This window comes from Muscardinus avellanarius (genome assembly GCF_963383645.1).
Source record: "Muscardinus avellanarius genome assembly, chromosome: X".
NCBI classification, from domain to species: Eukaryota; Metazoa; Chordata; class Mammalia; order Rodentia; family Gliridae; genus Muscardinus; species Muscardinus avellanarius.
Genome location: NC_137792.1, coordinates 9127496 through 9152502, shown reverse-complemented (window position 1 = coordinate 9152502; position 25007 = coordinate 9127496). Strand labels below are relative to the sequence as shown.

The window sequence follows — 25007 nt, the reverse complement described above, 5'->3', positions numbered from 1 at the left end:
TCGATTTTGCCCATTTCCAGTACATTTGCCCTTCTTTCTCCCTATATATATACCATTTCTAACCTCTCCCCTTCTATGGATCCTTCCACTAAATCTAGAAAACTGCAGAAGTCTCTTGTATTTCTCTCTCATGCTTTCCTTGACCCCTCAATCTCTTTGCATTTTCTACCTATCTTTTCTTATATATTTTACATATGAGTAATCAAGAATGACTGCCTCAATTTCCTTTCCTTTCCTCTTATTTTCTTCCTCTACTCACTGAAATTAGAGTTTGTCTTTCAGCACTAGTGCCCTCTTTCCAATCACTCATGATGTCCCAGTTGCCTAATCCACTGGCTGTTTTGAGCCTCATCTCCCTAGCCTTCTCTGCCTCATTGGAGACAATTTACTCATTATCTTCCAACTTAATTGCAGAGTTAGGCATTGCCACTTAAGACAATGACCCAAACTTCTGCACCATTCCTAGTCTTGTCTGAAACATGTTATAAATAAAACACCCAGGAAATGTTTGAATTGTATTTGTTAGTTTTTTTTTAAACTCTGAACTGTATCAGGTACTTTCTGTGATCATTTATATACTTTGCAGGATGATAAATGCCCATATTTGAATTATGGTGTTTTAATGAATGTGAAATTTAAAGCTAGACAGGCAAAAGGACAAAGAGTCATGGTGAAAAGTCAACAGCCACTTCTCTCTGGAGCAGCAACTAAAATAGAGTCTGCCTGGAAAGGTAGACACAATGTCTAGGTATGGGCTGATCTTGGAAGTGCTAGCTTCTGCCATCTGCACCATCTGGCTGCCTCTGCAGCCATATATGTGAGGTGCTGGTCAACACTGGTTCGGATGATGACTATATAAGTGTCTCAGTTTATTCATCAGTTTCAAATGCATGACCTCTTTGTAATAAGTATTATTTTTATGTCATTTTCAAAAGGAGAGAATGGGCCTTTAAATATGTCAAAAGATAAAGATGCCCATGCTCTCAGAGGAAGAAAATGGTGAGATGGAAAGAGAACCCCTGTTCTTCCCCTGCAGAGCCAATGGGTGGGCCATTTAAAGATATTTCCAAACTCGGTTATATCTAACCAAGACATTCAAAATGTGGAGAAATGAGTTGTTGGTGGAATAGGAAAATGCTTAAAAATGGGAGAGTGGCAGAACCGAAACTAAGACACGCAGGGACTCTATCTATATGCTCCATTTCTTTCTCCCCACATCCTGCAATTAAGCCTCTGGAGCTGGCCCCTAATATACTTTGTGTGTGGAAGAGACTGGGAATGAAACCCAGAGACATTATACCTCTGAGCTACACTCCCAAGCCCAATTTTATTTTTTTATTTGGAAACAGAATCTCACACCAAGTTGCTAGGGACCTTGCTAAGTTACTGAGGTTAGCCTGAAACCTGTGATCCTTCTGTCTCAGTCTCCTAAGTCCTGAGATTGCAGGCATGGGACACTGTGCCTGGCTCCCCTAATATACTCTTAATAAAGAAATAAACAAACATGTGGGGAATCAACTCAATAGTGGAAGCAACAACCATTTCTCTAAGTAAAGAAGGCTCCATTGTGGGAATTGACCAAGCACACACAAGCCAGCCAGCCATGGTATAGTGGATTACTGCAGGCTTCCACATGTATGTTTAGACCCACACATATATCTTCCAGGTGCTGGGAATACTGGGTGCTGTTGGCTTGATGCTGCTGCATCCCTTTCTGGAAACTTCCCTCTTTTGCAGGGAATTGCCTTTCCCAAGGTCAAGGTCATGCTTTCTACACACGGGGCAGGGAGTCGTATGTACTTAGTAGCTTGCTGAGGTGAGGATTGGAGAGCTTGGCCACTTTGCCCCAACCTGGGACAACCCAAAGTTGGAGTTCATCCTAACTCCAGAGCTCTCACTGGACTGGGGCTTAGGCTCGTGATGTAATTGCATTGCTGGTTGGCTTCTGTCCCTGCCCAGTACTGCCTTTTCCACTTCTGAGGTTGTGTCTCCCAAGAACAGACCCCAATACACAACCTGCCTGCAATGCCCCATCTCAGAGCTCCGTTCAAGGCTCAGCGATATCATGGAAAGGATTCTTCCGTTGGCAGAAATTCCAGGTCTGGTGCTTTGATCTCAAGCGAAGAAGTGCAGGAAGCATTTGGAAAGCTGGAAAGGGCTCCAGCAGTTGTCACTGAAGTGTTATTTCCCACAATGCCCAAGGACTGTGACAGCAGCACCTGTGAGATGCCTCAGTTAGTGGTGGTGCTGTCTTCGATGCACCTGCAGGCTTGTCAGAGGCCGGGCTACATTTTTCTTTTTGTCGCTTTGGTGTTTGCAGTGGATGACGGCAGGCCGAGGCATTCTGCACGCGGAAATGCCTTGTTCAGAGGAGCCAGCTCATGGCCTGCAACTCTGGGTTAATTTGAGAAGCTCAGAGAAGATGGTGGCACCACAGTACCAGGAACTGAAAAGTGAAGAAATCCCTAAGCCCAGTAAGGATGGTGTGACCGTTGCTGTCATTTCGGGAGAAGCCCTGGGAATAAAGGTAAGCCATGGTAATGTGGTGTCATGTGTCTGTGAAATGTGAGGGGTGCAGTGATACAAGGCTGGCTCCTGCCGCATCATCAGTTGTCACTGGGTTTATCACACTCTGTCAAGGGATGGACTTGCTTCACAGGTATCAGAATAAGTGCAACCTAAGGGAAGCTCCCAAATATTTTGCTGCGTGCAATCCCATATAGTTAGAAAAATGACAGGAAAGCATACTCAGGTAAAGAATTTGGGACATGGTGCCATGCACCCATAATCCCAGTAGTTGGGAGGCTGAGATAGGAAGATCATAGGTTTGAGGCCAGCATCAGCAACTTAGCGAGGTCCTCAGCAACTTGACAAGACCCTACTTCAAAATAAAAAAAATGAAATTGGTCTGGGGGTGTAGCTCAGAGGTAGAATGCCGCTAGGTTCAATTCCTACTACCACACAAAAATAATTTTAAAATCAATTTTCAAAATATGTCTACACCCCCAACTTAGTTTTATGTTTTATTTGTAATTAGGATCTTACTAAATTTCTGAGAGCCTCCTTACTGCATTGCTGAGGACGGCTGCAACCAGTGATTCTCCTGTCTCAGCCTCCCAAGTCCTGGAATTACAGGTGTGCACCACCACACCCAGCTTAGAAAGGTTATTTTTATAAAAGTAATGTGACGGTGTATTTAACCCATACATCACAAACCTTATATAGTCTCCTGTATGGAGACTTTATACTATTTAGGGTTAGGGTTCTGCCTATTTGATAAAATAAGATCAGGTGGGGCTAAATGTTATGAGCATATTTGGGGGAGAAAGGGGCGAGGCAAGTATTATGCTATTGACCAGAACTGTTTGCTGGGGATGCTAAGGTTCTTCACAGCAGGAAGGACTACCTTGAAATAGACACTAAGGCAATCATCTCTGTGCAAGTGGTTTTAAAGGTTGTGCTCCTAGGGAAACATTAAAAGGGACCTGGATGTAGTGTGAGAGGAAGCCAAGTAAAAGTACCATCCCAGGCATTGTCCTGAAAAGGGTGGCTTTAACCCAATCCTGCTGGGAATTCTGGAGCATTGGTATATCTCAGAGTGTCTGAGATACTGACACACCCAAAGCAAGGGAGCTGGGCTTTCATTTTCTCTTACTCAGGCATCATTGGTTATGACCATTGACTGGGGAGGCACAGAAATGGTTATAAGTGATTTGAGGGGATCTTTCAAGGGCTGGGCACATGACATCTGGTCATTGAGAGCCTCAAGATATTGGGAACCACTTTGTGATTCTCTCAGTGGGCAACTGACACTTAAAATAATTTTATTTCATTTTAAATTTTTTATTGGTGCATTGTAGTCATACATCTTAGTGGAGTACAAGATGGTAGAGGCACACATGCACACATCACCCAATTATCCCTTACCCAATTCCTGCCCCATTTCCTTCCCCCTTCCTCCTTCTTATGTTTGGCTTGGTGATTGACTTTGATATGATTTTTAATGTACATCATGTACATTAGGGAATTTCCCTCTAAAAGCTAACATATCAATTGTAATTTTATGTGCAATTGTTTTGCAGTAGCTATTAACTAATCACTCAGTGGAACGTATTATATGATAAACAAATTGGTTTTGATTATTGGCTGGGACTTAACTAGTTTTTCTTTACCAGAAGTATAACCATGGTTCTTTACCTCTCCCATGTCTATGTGTATGCATTTTTGCATTGTGTTTTCAATGCACACAGAAGTAATTGTACAATCAAAATCAAACTTTGCTCCCTATTAAGCATATGTGATTACTGTCCAGCCCTGTAGCAGGACTAATGCTTATATTGCAACTAGAAATGACCTTTATGTTCCCATGACCCATTTCTGTGTCACCCTGCATGGAGCAGGTCCCCATTTAGCTGTTTGTGAAGAGATTTTCTCCCCTTCCGTTTACAGAGGAGAGTTAACATCATGTGAGGTCTTCTGGTACAAGGCCAAAGGACATCATTGGATAGAATAATCAGGCTAAGAAGTCTAAGGAAGCTGAATTAATGCAAATGGCAAGACTTCACTCTGTCTCCTGGTGGCTTTCATTATGTTTCCAGGACTCTCAAGGCTCTAGGGACATGTTTTCAGGAGGAGAAACCGAGGTGGCTGGTGGAAGAGAGGGGGCCCCCTCCACTTCAGCCAATGCACAACACTTTGTCTAGTTATGTATACTGGAGTCTGCGAGATTTCATTTAGACAAAGAGTTGAGCTGTCCACAGTTAGGAAGAGAAATCTAACCAGTGATTTAATAGATAAGAAAAGCCAGAAATATCACAAATCCGTAGAGTTTACAAATGCTTTTCATTTATAGAAAACATAAGGCATTTTCAATTACAGGCTAAAGGACAATTTAAAGCACTTCCAAGCAGCAGACCACGTGGTGTTACAATTGCAAACATGGGTTAGAGACCAGAGGTGATGTTTTAACTTTAAAAATAATGTATTGGTACCTACTGGCCTCTATTATTCCTTTTTGTCAAGTAAGAGCTCCAAAATGACATATATTCTCCTGACTAAATGATCAGTCTTTATTCTGAGAGCCCCTTAGAGCCTTGAGGAGCATTTATTTGGATTTCCAGAAGCAGTGTGGGTCAGGGCTTATCTGCCCTGGTCTCTGGAGACAGATGGCCTGGTTTAGAATTTCTACTGCAAACTAGCTGTGTGCTCTTGAGCAAACCACACAACTTTTCGGTGCCTTAGTTTTCTCATTTATAAAATAGGTTGTCTGTGAGAGTCAAGTGGCTTTTTAAACATTCAGCTCTCAGAATATTGCTGGACACCTTGTAATTACCACATAGGTGGTATTTTGATTATTTTGTGTTAAACCAGGAAGGAGCTGGGCTGAGATTTATGTTTGCCATCTGTGCTAAAGGGATTTGCTGTACTTTGTGAAAAGTAATTGACCTGCTTTCAAGAAAGGACACTAGTGTGAGTCATTGTAAAAATGAGAGTTGCTGGTCATGGAGGCACACGGCTATAATCCCAGTACTTGGGAGGCAGAGATAGAAGAATCCCAGATTTGAGGCCAGTGCACAGAAGGACTTAGAAGGACCCTGTTTCAAAAAGTAAAAAGTAAAAGAAAAATGCTGAAGGTGTGGCTCAGAAGTTTGGGTTCAAGAGTGGGGGGAGTAGGGGTCTAATAAGAAATATATTTTTGCATACCTGAAGCATTAATATCTGCTCACTAAGGAATGGCTAGGTCTTAGAAGGACTAGATCTACCATAAAAACACACTGAAGATCGTTTTGCATGAGGAAAATAATTTTAAGTTACAAGATGAGGCTGACAGTATACCTTGTAAGAGATTGAAATATTTTTAGCCAGTATAAAATCAAAGACTCCTAGGCAGTGCCAGTGCTGTGTCAGGGAATCACTTTTTCAGCATGTACAATGGGCGTGGCATCCAAGATGGGGAGTTTGCCCATCTTTTTTTTTTTTAATTTTGTTTTTTGTGGATCATATTGAAAATGGCATACATTCAGACTGTGCTTGGTGCCCTCTCCCCCCCACTTCCCCTTCCCCCTCCCAACAATGAGTGTCCAGGTTGACCATGCTACATTCATACTTTTACACATATTTGGATATAGCTCCTCCATTAATCAACCTGAGCCTTCTTCCATCTACCCCTCCATTTCAGCTTTGCTGAGGTTTCCCCTCCATTATCTGGAGTCCCTCTGGTATTCCTAATAGTCCCTCATTTGGGCATATTAAAGAAAACATATGTCTCTTCTCTTTCTGTGCCTGGCTGATCTCAATTAACATAATGTTCTCCAGGTCTTTCCATCTTCTTGCGAATGACATGATTGTGTTCTTCTGTATAGCTGAGTAGTATTCCATTGTGTGTATTTTCTATAATTTTGCAATCCATTCATCTGTTGATGGAGACCTAAGTTGGTTCCATATTTTGGCTATTAAAAATTGTGCTGCTATGAACATTGGATATGCATATATTACTATAGTTCTCTGATTTCAACCCTTTTGGAAAGATATCCAAGAGTGGTATAGCTGGATCGTGTGGTAGATCCATTCCCAGCTTTCTAAGGAATGTCCACACTGATATCTATAGCGAGTTTGCCCATCTTGAGGAAGTTTGACTAGGCTTTGGGCAAATCTCATTTAACTTCTGGAGCTCAATTCCTACATTCACAGAAAAGGTAAAGAGGGTTTGTGCAGAGGATCCTGAGCGAGCATCAGTTTGCCTTTGCTGGCTCTTTAGGACAGCCGATATGAGCAAATATGGTCAAAATTATTTACATTATGATGTGAGACTATAATGCATCAATAAAAACATATTAAAAATGACTTAATAGCCGGGTGTGGTGGCGCATGCTTGTAATCCCAGCATTTGGGAGTCAAGACAGGAGGATCTTAATTCCAGAACAGCCTCAGTGACTACTTAGTGAGGCCCTTGCAACTCAGTGAGACCCTGTTTCAAAATAAAAAGAATTAAAAAATAGGACTGGGGGTGTAGCTCAGAGGTAGAATGCCCCTGGGTTCTATCCCCAGTACCACAAAAAAATGAGTTGATAAATAACAAAACTTTTTTGCATTTATAAGGATAGATGTATCCCTGTTTCCCAGGTTGTATGTGCCTAAGCATATATTTATTTGCAATTTTGTTTTGTTTTGTTTTGATTGGTACTGGAGATTGAACCCAGGGGCACCGTACCCTCAGACCTTTTTATTTTTTGTTTTGAAACAGGATCTCATGAGGTTGTCGAGAGTCTCGCTATATTGCTGAGGCTGTCCTTGAACCTGCGATCCTCCTGCCTCAGTTTCCCAAGTACTGGGATAACAGACGTGACATGTACCACCACGCTTGGCTTAGTCACATATTTAAATCTCAGAATGCTGTAGCCAATTTGAGCAAGAATCTGCCGGGACAGCAGGGTCTGAAGTGAAGGCTGAGAGGGAGAGGAGATAAAAAGGAGATAGTTTGAATACTTTGTGTCACTGCTGGAAGGTCACAATCCCATGTTTATTTCATGAAAGCATGCAGTTCTCCAAACCCCATTCCTTCCATATCAGTCGATCCGTTGCCAGCACTCCTCAGAACACCCCCAAACGTCTCCACTTGCCTCTTGCTGCTTTCCATTCCATTAGTTGTGTCAGAAGCAGACCTCGAGGAGGTCGTAGAAAGGCAATTGTGGAGACAGAAGACGGGGCTCCAAGGTCAGCTCTGCCCACTCACTTTGGAGAATGTACTTGAGCTGGCCTCTCCTCACCCTTCTAATCTGTAAAATGGAGATGACTAGAGTGACCTAGCTCAGAGGGCCTGTGGGAGGAGGTTGATTAATATATGTAACTTAAAACAATGCTCTGGCATAGATTCAGCCCAGTAGAATTGAGTGCTGTTTGTACTTCTTGCCAAAGCTTGGAGATGTGTTCTTGTGGCCTCCAGACTTAATGATGTGAATCTCTCTTCTGATAGGCAGACTGTATTCATGTATTGGATGAAAACTACATTAAAAAAATTAAGCCGGGCGTGGTGGCACATGCTTATAATCCCAGCATTCGGGAAGCTGAGACCGGAGGATTGTGGTTTGCGGACAGCCTCAGCTACTTAGTGAGGCCCTTTGCAACTCAGTGAGACCCTGTTTCAAAATAAAGAATAAGAAATAGAGCTGGGGGTGTAGCTCAGAGGTAGAATACCCCTGGGTTCCATCCCCAGTACTGCAAAAAAAAAAAAATTCTATTTCCAGCCGGATATGGTGGCGCATGCCTGTAATCACTGTACTTGATCACTGGTTCGAGGCCAGCCTCAGCAATTTAGCGAGATTCTCAGCAACCTAGTGAGACCCTGTTTCAAAGTAAAATTAGAAAGGGCTGAGGGTATAGCTCAGTAGATTGCCTCCGGGTTCAATCCCAGTTCCTCCCTACCCCCACACACATTATATTTTCAAAGGAGTTTGCCAATAATAATAATAATAATAATAATAATAATAATAATTATAATAAATAATGAGTTCCACTTTCAGGCTCTCCAGCATACCCTGGCATGCTGCTTTTCTTCTCTTCCCTTTCTATTTCCTACCAAATTTGTAATAAAGACTTGTTGCACCTACAAAAATAATAATTAATAATTCACTCAGTTCATTTTTGTATTCTACCCATTTCTCAATTTCAGGGGAGATTTGACTTCTTGCATGCTATCGGGCACATTTTTTTTTTTTTTGCGGGTCTGGGGGTGGAACTCAGGGCATTTGACCTCCGAGCTACACCCCCAGCCCTATTTTTTATTCTTTATTTTGAAACCAGGTCTCACTGAGTTGCAGAGGGCCTCACTAAGTAGCTGAGGCTGTCCATGAACCGCAGTCCCCTGGTCTCAGCCTCCCGAATGCTGGGATTACAAGCGTGCGCCACCACGTCGGGCACATTTTAAATGGAGCGTCTCCTCCCCTGCCTTCCTGAGCTTGCTTCTGTCCCCTTGGTGGAGGAGGCTCTTTCCTTTCCAAGCTCAGGAGAACAGTTTTGCAACATAGCATTTAAAAAATGATTAAATTTTAAAAACAGGTAGCATATGCTCGCACTCTTGTTGTTGTTGTTTGCCTTTGAAGTCTTCCAACAAGATCATGGGTCTAGCTTGGAAAATAGTAGAGAGGTTGAGTGGGGCTGTGGGCTTCTGACAAAGGAACTTGAGAGGACAGGCTCCAGCTGTCCCAGAGAGCAAGCAAAGGGAAAACAGTGCTTGCTCAAGAAGGAATTCCCTGTTAATTTATTGTGTTTACAAATTAGAACACTCTGATAAATTAACAAATGTATGGGCATAGATCTGTAGGTATTTAACAAATGCTCCCTTTGGGGTGCGGATAGGGGATAAGGATGGACTTGAGACTGATTTCTGTACGTCTTTTTATGTTTACTTTTGAAAGATGGAAATGTGTACATATTTAAAACACCAAGTTAAACTAGAAAATAAACAGATTCTAAAATAAAAAAAAAAAACAAATGAAGAGCCTGAGACTTGTGTAAGGATATCAACAACATAACCACACAGAAAAAATGTTTATTTTAAGGGATTTAAACATAGTTCTCTGGCTGTACATTTTTAGAGTTATGTTCTACAGACAAAAAGAATGGCACAAAAATTTTAAACTTCACTGTGTAGTTTTCTTGTTAGTGTTGGCATTATAATTTGAGGACAACTTTATGTATGTCATGAAAAAATGAGTAAATCTGTCAGTGTTTTTAGGAATCAAAGCTTTCAGTTTAAGAAATGTAGATACAAATATAAAAAAAGAACACTAAGAAAATAGTGTAATATTCAATATTAAACGTTAACTGGACACTATAAAAATGAATATCCATTGTCTCTTTGAGGCAGTTTCTGGAAACCTAAGAAGATTTGATCATTTTAGAAATCTAAGATGTTTAGCCAGGCGTGGTGGTGCACACCTGTAATCCCAGCATTCGGGAGGCTGAGACCGGAGGATCAGGGTTCACAGACAGCCTCAGCTACTACTTAGTGAGGCCCTCTGCAACTCAGTGAGACCCTGTTTCAAAATAAATAAAAAATAGGGCAGGGGGTGTAGCTCGGAGGTCGAATGCCCTTGGGTTCCATACCCAGACCCGCAAAAAAAAAAAGAAAAGAAAAGAAAAGAAAAATCCAAGATGTTTAATCGTACAATTTTATGTTTCTTTCTGAAAATTCTATTTTTCATTGGCTTATATTTCCAATGATCTTTTTTTAGGGTTCATTTTCATTAGATGCTAGGAGAAATGATTTAAAAAGTTACATCTAAAACATCCATAATTATCCTGATGAATGCTGGCTGAAATTTCTCTTTTGAAACCTTAAATAAATACAATGAGTAGGTAGTGGGGCTGAGGGATAATAACATGAGGCAAAGAGCTTCCTGGTCTCCCTTTGACACAGAGAAAGGGGGAATATAGCTTTTGAGAGAAAGTATATTGCAAAGTACTATAGAAAAATGGAGTTGAGTATTTCAGGTGAACATTTTCATCTGCTTGCTACAGCTCATCAAGGCCCAAGCCAGGTCCCCTCTTTTGAGGGCAGTCTTTTCAGTTGCCCCAGCTCATGAGCATCTTGACTTGCCTTCAGATCCCCACAGCCATCATAACCCATGAGATTTCTGGACTGACACTTTCCATTTGATCTCCGTGTCCCATTTCTCTGTGTTCTCTGTTCATTCAGTTATTAGACATGTGTTTTGTGCACATCATGTACAGTGCCTGGAGAGATGATATGGATAAGATACAGCCACTGAATCCACAAAAGGTCATACTGTAGGTGGGGAGAGAAGTCAGCAAACAGCACAGGTGTAACGTGACATGGGAAATGCTAAAATAGCAATATGTGAAAATTCCATGACAGTCTAGAAGAGGGGGAGTTATTTCTGTTTGTGTGAGTGGAGGGAGAGAAAGGAAGAAAATAGAAAAGAGATTGTGTCTCATCATGGCTTACATCAAAGACATAGGGAGTAAAAATTGCAAACTCTTTGATGGGGTCCTGCATAGGCCGCCAGATACCGGTGGAGTTGTAAAAGAGAAAAAGGAAGTGAATGATGCAAAATATTTGAATGGAGGGAAATTCAGAACCACATTTGGCTACTGTTGCATTTTTCCTAACACTGACGTTAGTTGTATGTATATTTCTGCATCCTGCTCATTTTATTGGTTTTTGGGTGTGAGTGTGTGGGACTAGAGATTGAACCCAAGGCCTCTACCATGCTAGGAAAGTGCTCTACCACTGAGTTACATCTCTAGCCCTTCTCCCAGAATTTTAAATAGCAGAGCTTGAAGTTCCAGTTGGGGTGGCCCTCCAGTATGCTGTGTGTGGTCTTATCTCAAATTTCACCAAGCTGTTAATTCTATAGGACCTACCCAGAACAGGCTAGGTGGCCCAAGCATATGAGCAGTAGCATTGCACAGACAAGTGCAAAACTTGGTTTTGATTCGGGGTTGAGAATGGGCAGAATTAGGCTGTCATATGTAGTAAATAAGAGGACACCATAGAAATACACTTCAAAGAACTTGTCCTGTGCTAGGCAGCCAAAGTTGGCACTTCATTTGCAGTGAGGAATGTTCAGATAAACAGTGCTCACGATCTGCTCATATCAGCTGTACAAAAGGTTACTCTTGCCCAGGGCAGACCACTCACCCCAGAAATACCATTCTTGGTGTGCACAAAGGGTGCCAGATGTTCTTATTCCTTCAAGATGTCCCTGCTGACCTCATCACCTAGGAAGTACATTCCGGTCATGTCAACAAGCCTTCTTCTGCCAGTAAGTGAAGAATGGATAGGTGCATTTGTAAGCCAGAAGTCACATTCTGTTCCATTCAGACATCCTTGGCCGTAGCAATCGGGATTATAAATTTACAAAGAAAAGTAGACTAAAAGTGTAATGAAAACCATAAAAACCAAGATGTCACCTTTAATAAATGTTAGTGGGCACTTTAGCTTATCTCTGTGGTCACTTCTCTGGCTGTCAAAACTTGTATTTTTAGGATATAAATCTTTCTCAAGGAACACATCATATTTTTTTCTAACCACAACAAAAAGTACAGGACAGCTTCAAAGAAGTATCTTTAGACTCCTGCATGTTTCATTAAAAGCTGAGGTGGATGTCAGCATTTAAAAACGATTATCAGCATATATGAAGCAATGCTCTTAATAGCTACAAACATAGTACTTTATTATGAATAAAGCACAAATCCTTGGAGCATGTAGCTTTTGAATCTTTTGATTAAGATTATACTCAATATGATAAGTAGTATCAGATATAATTTTGTTTATTTGAAATGTTAGAAATTTATGGTATGTAAATTTATACCTCAGTAGATCTATATTTTATTTTTAAAGATTAATGAGATTGAGTTGGGCATGGTGACATATGCCTGTAATCCCAGTAATTGGGAGGCTGAGACAGGAGGATTGCAGGTTCATGGTCAGCCTCAGCAACTTAATGAGGCCTTGTTTTTTAAAAAAAATTAGGGGGGATGTAGCTTCAAGGTAGAATGCCCCTGGATTCAATTCCTAGTAAAACACACACACACACACACACACACACACACACACACACACGAGATTTAATTCAGATAGTATGTATAAAAGCTTTGTAATTACTTAAAGTCTTTATTTATGACAAGCTAATTCGAATTTGAGGTCTCATTAAATATATTTCAGATAAAATCTAATCTTATTCAGATATATTAACTCTATATATGAAAATATTGATGTCAAAAGTGAATATTTCTATTCCTCCAGACAAATATAGTTACCCTAAGATAACCCAAATATTTTAAAATTTCAATACAGATGAGATCTGAGGCATTTGAGTAACTACTGTATTATAAGAGGATCACAGAAATGTCTTAAAGGGAATCCTTTTGCTATCCATTTCAGATCCAGGGGTTGTTTATTATTCCTTGGTTTAGTGAAATGAGATAAGAAAACTAAAGAACTTTCCATTCCTGGAAGGACTTACACCCCAACCTTGACATTAAAACTAGAGTATACAACAGTGAGCCAGATGTCCACTAAACTCAGGGCGTTAACGGGAAGGCAGAATAGGAGGCTCAGCTCAATCTAGAGGCTCAAGAAAAGTAGGCCTATGTCTAAAGGAGAGACGTGAGCTAGAAAGGAAGGATAGGATGACTAGACCATGCAGGATTTAGCTTACATAAAGGTCTTTATGTAGAGGTGTACAATTGTGTCCAGCTATACAAACCAGCACTTTAAGAAGGCCTTGAAAATACATGTTCACAATCTTAAGCATGAAAATTGGAAACGTTATCATCTTTTCCATGTAATATATTTTTTCTGGTAACTTGCTTTCATGTTACTGTTTATTGGAATACTTTGTGTTGGGAATACAGCCATAACATTTGGATTGGAATGTGAAGTGATTAAGTTCAGGTTGTACAGACTCAGTGAGAAATAAGACAATTATAATTTGTGTCTTCTTTATTAAATGTTCAAGGTCTCCTTGTTCCCTTTGCTTCCATATAGATAATAATTTTTAACATGTCTGGAAGGAAACTATGTTGGCCATAGATTTTTTTTTCCTGTACCAACTATAAATAGCAACTAGAAACATTTAAAGTTCCATTTACTTTACAATTTTTTTTTAATTTTGAGGATAAGCATAAAATTTATGTAGCAAAACGAGTATCCAATTTTAAGAGAAGTGGACATGTTAGAAAGGTATACTCCAGAGATAGAATCATGGAGTGATTTGTTCCAAGAGTAGAAATGACCTAAATGTTTCCATTTAAGTGGATAAAGAAAATGTGGTATATACACGCAATGGAATTTTACTCAGCCTTATAAAGAAGAACAAAATTATGTCATTTGCAGGAAAATGAATAGAACTGGAGAACATTATGCTAAGTGAGATCATCCTATCTCAGAAAGTCCAGAGTCATATGTTTTCTTTCCTAGGTGGAAGCTGGAAAGAAAGTGGGAGATACAAACATAAGGGACTTGAGATAAATGAGGAGATAAACTAGTAAACTAGTGGAAGGGAGATGGGGAGGGAGAAAATGAGGCTGGAGGAAGGGAATAGTTCAAATAAGGTTATATCCATGCATGAAAGTATCACTACCAATCTAATGTGTATGTTTGTGTCACTTTGGCTCTCACTATGATGTAGAATTGCAGTGCACCAAGAAAAGTATAGAAGCCGGGCATGATGGTGCACACTTGTAATCCCGGCATTCGGGAGGCTGAGACTGGAGGATCGCGGATCGCAGCCAGCCTCAGCTACTTAGTGAGGCCCTTCACAACTCAGTGAGACCCTGTTTCAAAAATCAAAGACTGAAAAATGGGGCTGGGGGTATAGCTTGGAGGTAGAATGCTCCTGGCTTCCATCCCCAGTACCGCAAAAAATTAAGTAATTAATTATAAAAGAGAAAAGTATCTGAAGAAAAATGTAGGAAAAGGAGGCCATCTTGAAGCGGAGAACAACAATCTTCTTCACCACCACCTTCGAACACCTGCCTCTGGTTACTTTCCCTCTCATTTCTAGGCTCAAAAAATAATGCTGGCTTCATTACCTCACTGTCTTCATTTATTCTAAAACTTTAAAGAAGCAGTTCATGAGAGAGAGAGGGAGAGAGAGGTAGCCTCAAAAAAAAAAAAGAGGAAGAAGACTGGCGAGGTGGCGTGGTGGCGCACACTTGTAATCCCAGCATTTGGGAGGCTGAGACCAGAGGATCAAGGTTCGCGGACAGCCTCAGCTACTTAGTGAGGCCATCCACAACTTAGTGAGACCCTGTTTCAAAATAAAGAATAAAAATAGGGCTGGGCGTGTAGCTTGGAGGTCGAATACTCCTGGGTTCCATTCGTAGAGAAGAAGGAGAAGGAGAAGGAGAAAGAAGGAGAATAAGAAGAAGGAGGAGGAGAAGGAGAAGGAGAAGAAAGAAGAAGAAGAAGAAGAAGAAGAAGAAGAAGAAGAAGAAGAAGAAGAAGAAGAAGAAGAAGAAAGAAAGAAAGAAAAAGAAAGAAGAAGAAAGAAGCTTCTTGACTCCATCTTAGGTCCTTTAGCATTGATTTGTGTGCCTTCCCACCCTTTCTCTACCAAAGAATTTTCTTGTAGTATGTCCCGCCAGCTGCACCCAAGCCAATCAGTGTTCCTGCCAATCGAGTTCTCTGAACAATTTTTTCCCCCAAGCAGCTTCTACTCCTGGCTGTGGTAGCTCTGCTTGTCAGGAGTCCATCCTCATCTACGTCTTTGTCCTCCTTTGGAGACTTAGAGCATCTCTGGCTAACTACCTAGACTTGGCGAAGATACTAATTTGAGGCCATCTGTTACTTATCAGTACCAAAAAAACTTTGGAGCAAGGATTCCTGGTGACTGTCATTGAATGTTCTCATAGGTTTTAGCTGACAGACTCTGTCAGCCCAGTACCCTGAAGCAGACCAGTACATGGAAGAGGGCCTAGAATTTGCTAAAAGTCAGTTGTAGAGACCTGAAGTTGAGAAGGCAACCAAAAGATGATACTCCTTTCTACTGCTCCAAATTCAGAACAGATTAAAAGGTAGACTGAGAAGGTGATCAGATCGGGATGCAATTATAACCTTTATTACCAAATACTTGTATTGGAGACATTTTTTTCTTCTTTTTTTTTGCGGTAGTCAGAATGGAACCTAGGGACAATCTACCTACAAACTTATACACCCAGCCAGATTTTTTTATTCTTTGTTTGGAAACAGGGTCTCCCTAAGTTGCAGAGGGCCTCACTAAGTAGCTGAAGCTGTCCACGAACCACGATCTTCCTGTCACAGCCTCCCAAGTACTGAGATTTCAAGCATGCGCCATCACGCCGGGCTGACATTTGGATTTTTTAAAAAATATTTTCCCTTCTTCATAAAAACATGTTTAGGCAGAGCTATATAGTCATAGGCATCTTCTTCAGAGACAGATATTTTATGGCAAATGAAGAAAGAGAAATTTAAAAGCTGGGGAGGAGTCGTGCGTGGTGGTGCACGCTTGTAATCCCAACATTTGGGAGGTTGAGACAGGAGGATTGCAGCTCACCGACAGCCTCAGCTACTTAGTGAGGCCCTTTGCAACTCAGTGAAACCCTGTTTCAAAATAAAGAATAAAAAAACTGGGCTGGGGGTGTAGCTCAGAGGTAGAATGCCCCTGGGTTCTATCCCTAGTACCACAAAAAGTAAAGTAAAATAAAATAAAAGCTGGGGAGGGCTAGGCCTGAGCTGCTCCCCAGGATTTTGTTTTTAAGATTTGGCACTTAGCTGTGACTACCCACTATGGGAGGGAGATGAGAAGTTTATCAGTGTGACCTCCCCCCACCAAAACTGACTTCTGCTCTATGGAATCACTTGTACCCATAAAAGAATCTGATGTGGACACAGACTATTTTCATTAAATTCGCATTAAGGCACATTGGTATGCTAGGCTGCACAGTCACTCTTTATTCTATATTCCTGCCATATTACTCCTAGTCATGTTGATAGGTATTTGAAAAGCCTGAGAGCAGTGTAAAAATTATCTAAATATTAAAATAGCCCCAATATGAACACAAACCTATCATCAAATGTCTAGGAAGAAAATGAAATTCAAATCGAAAAGTCTTTGTCCTTACAAATCAACTCAAAAGAAATTAAAATAAACATTATATTCTAAATAAAGTACCGAAGCATCCTTACTCAATTTTAATCCTACTTTTCTTAAGTAAAATAAAGATTTTGTTATTCTTGATAAGCCTTGTAGACTGACCTGCCTTGCCTACACTATTACATCTGCCAAACTTGAATTTATTCAATCTCGATTCTCATTTGTCTCACTTTAAAAAAATTCCCAAAAGGTATTATAAGATGCCTTTATTATAACACCAGCTCCGATTCCATGCAATTTCATTGCACAAGCAAGTCTTCAATCTCTAGAGAAGTTGTATCTGCAGAAGATTGATGCACTTGGTCAGTGCAAAGTATGCACATCAGTGGGAGAACAAACCCCTCTATTCAGACTGTCTGTATGTTCTGGGGTGAAACGTGCCTGCCTTCCTTGCAAAGTTAGATGCTTGCACCGATTGCAGCTCCAGGCACTAGGTCTTGAGAAAGTCCTTCACCTAGTAAAGGAAGACTGATAAGAACAGGAAAAGATGTTCTTGTCACCAGTATGTAGAGAAATATAAATTCAAATATGCTACCCCTTGACATCCCCTCAGGTTGGCAGAAATTATAAAGTTCTGAATGTCAAGAGCTGGCGAGAAGGGGAGAAGTGGAAAGGTCATGGTTGGCAGGCAGTTGTAATTGTATTCTTTGTGGATGAGCAAGCTGGCCCTGCTAACACTGCATGTAGGGAATGGCCCAGCAGTTTCCCTCCTGGAAATTTGTTCCACCAAAAACTTTACCTGGCAGACATAGGACAGTGGTCATCCCATCATCACAGATGATGGAAAGCAGGGAGAGGTAACATAGGAGTTCGCCACATAGGGAATGGGTAAAGAAAATATGGTAAAGATACCATAAGATGGATGCAGTGTAGTTGCAGGAAGCAATGGGCTATATTTACTTATAGCTCTACGATTACCTCATGGAAAATAACGTGCAATACGTGAGCAGTTTACCACACTCTGTGGCTTGGCCCTTCATCCTAGTCTTGGTGTGAAGGGAGGCTCTTGATCCTCAGTGAGCCAGTCAAGTCAAACCCAGTCTCCAGAGCTGCTGCCACTCCCACCACTGCGGGGGCAATCAAGACCATACCAGAACTTGCCGGTCATCAGGGAAAGGCCAGGTAAAATGGAACTTAATAGTTGTGGCACCCAGACATCGCCATAAGAGGCCAAAGACTCAGGAGTTTATGAGGCTGAGAGAATCTGAGAAGAAGCATAAAACGTGTCCGGTCAGATTCTCTCCACAGCCTGATGAAATAAAGAACTGAAACGACAAGGTTTGCAACTTGCCCCGGATTACCTATCTAGTAACTGACAAAGCCGGGATCTGAACCAGACGGCCTGGCCCCAGAGTGTGTGCTCTTATCCACAAGCTCACACAGGGCTTACCAGTTCAGCACAGCCCAGTATAGATCAAACTTCTTGCTAAGAGCAGGTTTCAGCTGTGGAAATGTTAGAGAGGGCCTACGAGGGAAGATGCTAAGGGACTGACCACTTACTACTGGTCCAGGGATTCATGAGCTACACCCCGCCCTGACTCTGGAATAAATAATCACCCCTTCTGTAGGGTGGACAATTCAGCACATTTGGTTGGTTAGTCAGTTCTTCAGTTTCTCTGAGATGTGGTTGAATAGCAGGAAACTTCCTCTTCTTTTATTTTTGGATATAAAAGAAGCCATATTTGATATATTGGGAACCTTTCTAAATATGTATTTTATATTGGAGAGGATGATATGGTGACTTGGGGTATTTGATAGGTGATCAAAGAAGAGTTAATTTTATGAGAGGCAGATACACACAAAACTCATTTGGGCAGCGCTTAGACAGGGTTTGTACAAGAGAGGAAGTGTCTCATAACTGAAGACATTCCAGAGACAGTGGCGTGAGACCACCACCTGGAAGGGAAGTAGGGCATGAGAACCCCTGAGAGAATAGAGAAGGAGAGGGGATTTATGTGGCTAGATGATGTCACTCAGCAGCAAAGCAAGGTGGATCAGAGCACCCTGAAGGCAGCAGCAATTTGTTGGCATCTTATACAAAATGTGTCTCATCTCTAGCTAATTGGGTACAGTTTGGCTAGCAGATATCAAGCATAGTTTTGAGGGACATAAAAAGAGATAAGCTCCAGATGGCTAAAAAGCTGCTCATTTACAATATATTTAAAGCTGCTTGATGTGTGAAGAATTTGGGGTTGCCTTAGAAGTAGGCTTTGGGTTAATGATCATAAACTGCTGTGAACAAGTAAACAACATGGGATAAATTGTATGTAATATGCAGGGTCTCCACTCCATTTGTATCATAGTTGGACAAGAAATTTTCCCTCCATTCAGCTTTTCCATTGCTATCATGGAGAATTCAGATCTGAATGTAGTTCTTACAGAAAGCAAGAGTCTAGAAATCCGAATTGAATGAGATGCTTTCGAAAGCTGATACCTACTTTCTCATTTTCTTTGGGCCTCTCCATTTGAGTCAGAATATCGGGTAGCAAGAGATCCAAATGATCGCCTCTGCAACTCTGCTACTTTGTAGATGACAAAGCTGTAGTCCAGCCAGGCATAAAGTCTTTCCAAATGTCCCATGGCTCATTCTGGAAGATGCATAAACCCAAATTCAGGTTTCCTGAATTTTGTCCCATTTGATTTGAACCATACCCTTTCCTTATCACACTGTTCAATCCTCATGCATCATTTTGCAGGGCACGACTCTCTTCAGTTTGGGAATGCCTTAGCTCATTTTTGTGGAAGGAAGCTTCAAAATGAACATCTCTCTCTCTTTTCTATGTCATAAGGGTGCCTTTAGGCACATGCCTGTAGAATCAGAGTCCCTGGTTATCTGTTTCAGAATGTCCTGGAAAAGGTCATTTAGGAGAGGCCTTGTACCATAATAAATTCCCCCTTTATCATACAATTGAAGTATTCTATCTACACAAAGGTATCGCTTCCAGAGTTCTGTGAAATCTTATCTTTGCCAAATAGTTTCCCATGTTACATCTTGATGTACTTTCATGCAAGAACCTTTAAAAAGCTTGGTATTTACCAAATGTAGCCAATAGAGGTTATAAATATTACAAAGCCCCAGGAGGACTGTTCTAGTGTTGGTTAATAGATTGGCTGACTCAGTCTTAAAACACATCACCCATGGATGGGAGATAAGGCATAGGAAGGCTCCTTGTTGGCATATTTAGGAGCCATTTGTGGTTTTATAGTACTGCTGCCTTTCTAGGGTTGTAGATAGATTATTTGTACAAAAGGTAGACCTTTTTTCCTTTCTCTGGTTTTCATTTTCCAAGAAATGAGAACATCTGTAACTGTGGGCAAGGATGCTGACTCAAGGGGTGAAGAAATCAAAGTCCAGTTTCACAATTAACATGTCTCTGGTTAAATTTCAGGACTGTGAGTCCTGGCAGCATCTTTGTTCTCTTTCCCTTTAGCCTTTCACTCCTCACTACCCCTCCCAGAAATAAATGATGAGGGGGAGAGAAAAGAGAGTGTTACTATTGATTAAAGGGCTGCTGGAAAAATAATACTATAGAGACTTGACGAGAAGATAATTTGGTTGTGTCCAAAATTCTTGGTCAGCTAGACAGCTTGATGCTCAAGACTGCCCATAATCCTTTGCAGGCTATAGAAGTTCAAAATGTTTTCTGGTCCTTTCGAACTCCCACCCTACACAGAGGCATTGGAATTTTGCCTAAGAGTTTCTTGTCTTCTCTTTGTGTAACACTTCATGTATATGTCAAAATATGATTACAGGGTTTTGATCCTTCCCACAGTACCTCTGGCACTGAAGATGGAAACTAATCTTTCCCACTCTTTATCAGAATTGTTTAAAATAATCAAGAATTCAGAAATCAGAGAGCTTTGGATTAGAGACAAAGACATCATTTCAGTGAAGAACATCAGCTTATTCTAAACAATGAGAGTGGAGAGTTTTCTTTAAATAAAGTGGTACATCTACTTTTTTCCCTTGAGCCTTAAAATATTTAATAGAATTAACAAAGGTATGATTTTCTGTGCAGGGATGGTGAGATCTGGCAGTGAATTTCTTGTATATGTATGTTGGGAGAGAGAATAGGTTGGTGGTATTATATTTTTTCCCCAGTACAAAACCCAAAGGACCATGTGAGAGAGAAGTTGGCCAAAAGAAATTAAAAAGCTTTGGGAGTTCATGGGAGAGGAACTAGGAGATGACACAAATTTCTTGAACTGGTAGAAAAGAACGTAATTAAATAGATGCACATGTATGTGGAAACCTAATAATGCTGAAGAAGATTATAGGTTCTCAATCAATATCTTTTGAGTGAGAGAATAAATTACTGAAAAGTTACATAGTTTACTTCTGAGATTGAGAGAGGAGGACTGCAGGTTCAAGGCCAGTCTCAGCAATTTAGCAACCCCCCCACTCCCTGCAACTTAAGTGAGACCCCATTTCAGAAACGAATATAAAATAGGGCTGGTGGCATAGCTCAGGTGTAGAATACCCCTGGGCTCAATCTCCAGTACAAAAAAAAAAAAAAAACTTAAGAAAGTTTGTGAGTAGTTTATTAGCGCATATTAATTATACAGAATTATGGGTTCAATTGTTTCATATTTGTATGTACATGTCACCGTTTATTAAGAGGAAAATAAAAGTTACCTAACTAATAAATAAGAAACCCCTAGAATATTCCCTGGTATATACTAATCACTCAATATATTTAGATATTGCTATTCTTGTATGAATTACACTTAATATTATTTGTTAAATTAATAACTTCATCTAAACTGATAGTCATATTTTTAAAAGAGTAATTCGGGCAAAGTGGTACCAGTACTTGGAAGTCAGTTGTTGTAATAAATGTGCAAAATAATGATTTGTTCAAAACCAAGTACACTAGAAACTGGTCCTTGAAACATCATTATTTATACCATGGAGGTTATGCCTATAAACTTTTTTTTCAAATTGTTTTGTTTCTTACTATTTTTCCATTTTTGAAGGTTTTTTTTCTTTTTACTTTTCTTTTCAGGAATCAGTTCTTCCTTTCTATGTTTGTTACAAGAAGAAACGTACATGTGCAACAATAGGGCATTTATTGAAATGTATTAGCTTTCTAGCAGTAGGGGATTAGATGGGGAAAAAAACAATATAGAATTGAATACTGCCCTGTGGTATAGCAAAATTACCAAGACTAGAAAAGGTGGTGACTAACTGTAGACATTTTTCAATAAAATTGCTATTTAAACAGATGATTACATTGACCAGTTTGCTTTGGGCTACATTGTCTAGACCTCTAGACTAATAATTTCAATGTAAAGGAAAATACCAGAAATGTGGTCAGAGATTTACATGCAATAATATTTGCCACAAGTTAGCAATCACACACACACACACACACACACACACACACACACACACACCATAAAACATAATGTGTATCATTCGGAAAATGGCCCAACAGGAGAATAAATGTCTAGAACATGTAGAAACACATTTTCTTCTTCTTCTGAGATATTGGGGATTGGCACTCCATATTACCGTTACTTAGTGTAATTTGCTTAGCAACATACTACAGTAATATTCATAATTTGAGTGGATTTTCTGAAAAATCATTGAACCACAGGTTATGGAAATAGATCCTCCAAAGAAATGAGAAAGCATTTATTCCAGCTCTGAAATGGAAGCCAAATTGCTGCCACTTATTTCAGGGGAAAGCCAACATGGCGACAAAAGCAGTAGCACTGGGGAATATATGGGTGGCGGTTATCCTAAGTATAAGGAGCAGTGGCAAAAGTGCAAGGAGCCCCTGTGCCACGCTCACATTTAGCAAGGTAGCATACTCTTTTCTTTTACTCAGCAAGATGCTTTTAAGCCACATGGCTTCCATATGGAAGCAATTTCATCTCCTAATTAAGATCATATTTATGAATAGAAGCAGAGGAAGGAAGCCCGTTTGACAAGGGTATCATACCAAAAGCCAGGGGAACTGACAAGTCTTTGAAGGATGTTAAGATGAAGGTAGTTCAGGCTTGGAAGGAAGTGGTTTTATAGACCTTGTTTTGTCTTGGTTGTTTCGTGGTCATTATTGGAGTGGTGCCTGAGACTCATTAAGTGTGTGGTAATGACATATTTATAAAGAAAGAGAGACAAGGCTCTCCTGCATTTGGTAGCACCCCTGTTGCTGTAGGTTGGGAAAGTTGACCTTTAACCTCTTACGAAGACTTACATACGTTACTTATGTTCTAGAAGCTTCCTCGCACGATATTTGAACTATATGATTTTGAGGCATTAGGTTCTTCAAATACAGGCTAAACCCTTTAAAGAGGAGTTTTCCTGAATACTTTCAAAAGAGAATTATGAAATGATAAGAAACAAAAAAGAAGAATAGTCTTGGATCTTAGTACCTCCTCAGGCATCAGGACCAAATCAGATCAAAACAGAGAAAAGAAGTCAGGGCCAAAACAGAGAAAAGGAAAAAGAAAGTAAATTCTCTGATGGAATTTAAGTCCTGTCCATGCCGAAACAGATTTGGAAAGGACTGTTTTATTTTAGTTTGTCATGGACCAATTTATTTTAATCCCATGGAAATAAATACTTTGATAGCTAAGTTTTAATACAAAAGAAGAATGATTTAATTAAGTTCTCATTTCACTTTAAGTGCCTATTAATAGTTTAATACTTTACATAAAAATGAAAAGAACACGGGAAGAAATATGCTTAATTATGGTTTTTCTTTATGCTTAAAAATCAGCAGGGTATGTAATAGAAAAACTAAATCCAGGTTTTCTCAAAGTGCATTTGTGGCTGGTATTTTCATCTTTGAGATGAGCAAACGTAATTTCCATTTGTTATTTCAACAGTTACTATGGATGATCAAAAAAAGTGTTTTAAATCTACCTGCTTCCCAAAAATATGGACACACACACACACACACACACACACACACACACACACCTGTGCATAGTCATAGAGTTTTATATCACTTGAGATTAATTGAAATAGAATATTATCCCTTTAGCTTGAGGGGTTAAGATAGTTGATTATTCAAGACATAGGATGTTGGAATCCTTGATGATCCAATTTTCAGTATGAAAAGGATACTAGAAATGGAATTCTATTTTAAGCTATAGATGTGAAAAACACCTCTAAAATGAATATGCATTTTAAAATTTCTTTTAGCTTTCTTCTCACTGTGAGACAATAGGATATATTTATGGCTTTGTTTAAAAAGGCTCCTTGGCTTCTGTTTAAGATTTTTAAATGGGTACATTAAGTGGATACAGAATACTCCCTATGTGTGTATATGTGTGCATGCCTGCCTGTACCTACATAGTTGCAGTCTTAAAGAAGTAGATTACTATATTCCAGATAGCATGGCTTAGGTCAAGAAGCTAGAAGCAGAAAGGAAAGAGAAATAAAAGAGCCAGCCAGGAGGGCAAAGTTGTTGACTAAAGTAGAGAGCAAGAACAGAGTGAGTATATCCCTAAATAACCAGTGGTTCCTCACTAGCTCCCTACACCCCTAGCTTCCCTCCCTCACCCCAGATATTTTCTCACTTCTCCATAGCTCTAGTCTTTGAAATCATAAGGGGATTTTTACAAATAAGTGTGTGAAGGACATTAATTTTCCAACTCAGAACTTCAGAACCAGATATGGACTTCAACATCAGCAAGTCTCTCCACAAGGTTTTCAGTTGAGTAAACTAAACTCAGAAGAAGCTAAGTGTTTTGCTATTCAGCAGGATTAGCAATACTAGTATCAAAGATTCTTGGTCTTCAGTTCAAGATTATTTTTATGTTCATGTTCTGCCTAGTGAGGCATTGTGGATTTGAAGACAGCATCAAAAACTTAGTGATACCCTCATGCAAAATAAAAAATGGGGCTGAGGGTGTAGCTAAGAGATAGAATGGGTTCAATCCCTAGTACCAAAAAATATATTATTTTTATGTCTACATTCTGGGAAAATGCTAGTAAAATGCCAAGGACCTGTTTATGTAGGTGGGAATACCGCATCTGCCACTGGAGCCGAGGCTGGGTGAGATGCTGAAACCAACCAGGGATCTTTTTTCTGAAAGAACTAAATAGTGCCAAGCAGAGGAGTCATCTGATCCTATGTGAGATTTATCCTTGATCTTTTGCGAGGTAACTTTAGAAGTCTTCACAAGATCAAGCCGGTCTCTTTCCAGATGGTGCTGTACATAGTCAACAATCCTAGAGAATCAGATCCAGTAGCTCTCGTGTGCTTCCCTTGTTTTATTTGTGTTTCAAGCTCTTCAGATTGATTGTGACTTTTTGGCCTCGGGTTGCACTTGGTGTCACAAGTTTTTCTGGTTTCATTTATTTATGCACTAGGGGATTTGCTTTTTTACTTTTTGAAACTGTGCAGT

The 25007-nt window shown here is 40.1% G+C and overlaps 1 protein-coding gene across 1 annotated transcript in view; it reads left to right on the top strand.

Annotated features, from left to right (window-relative positions):
* Positions 1-25007, top strand: part of PIR (pirin) — a gene marked incomplete at both ends in the record, with an annotated part of 99926 nt that overhangs the window by 36618 nt on the left and 38301 nt on the right. The window contains one exon of the mRNA XM_080719107.1: positions 2321-2527. Coding sequence (XP_080575233.1) covers positions 2321-2527 — 207 coding nt within the window. The remainder of the gene's footprint in view (positions 1-2320; positions 2528-25007) is intronic.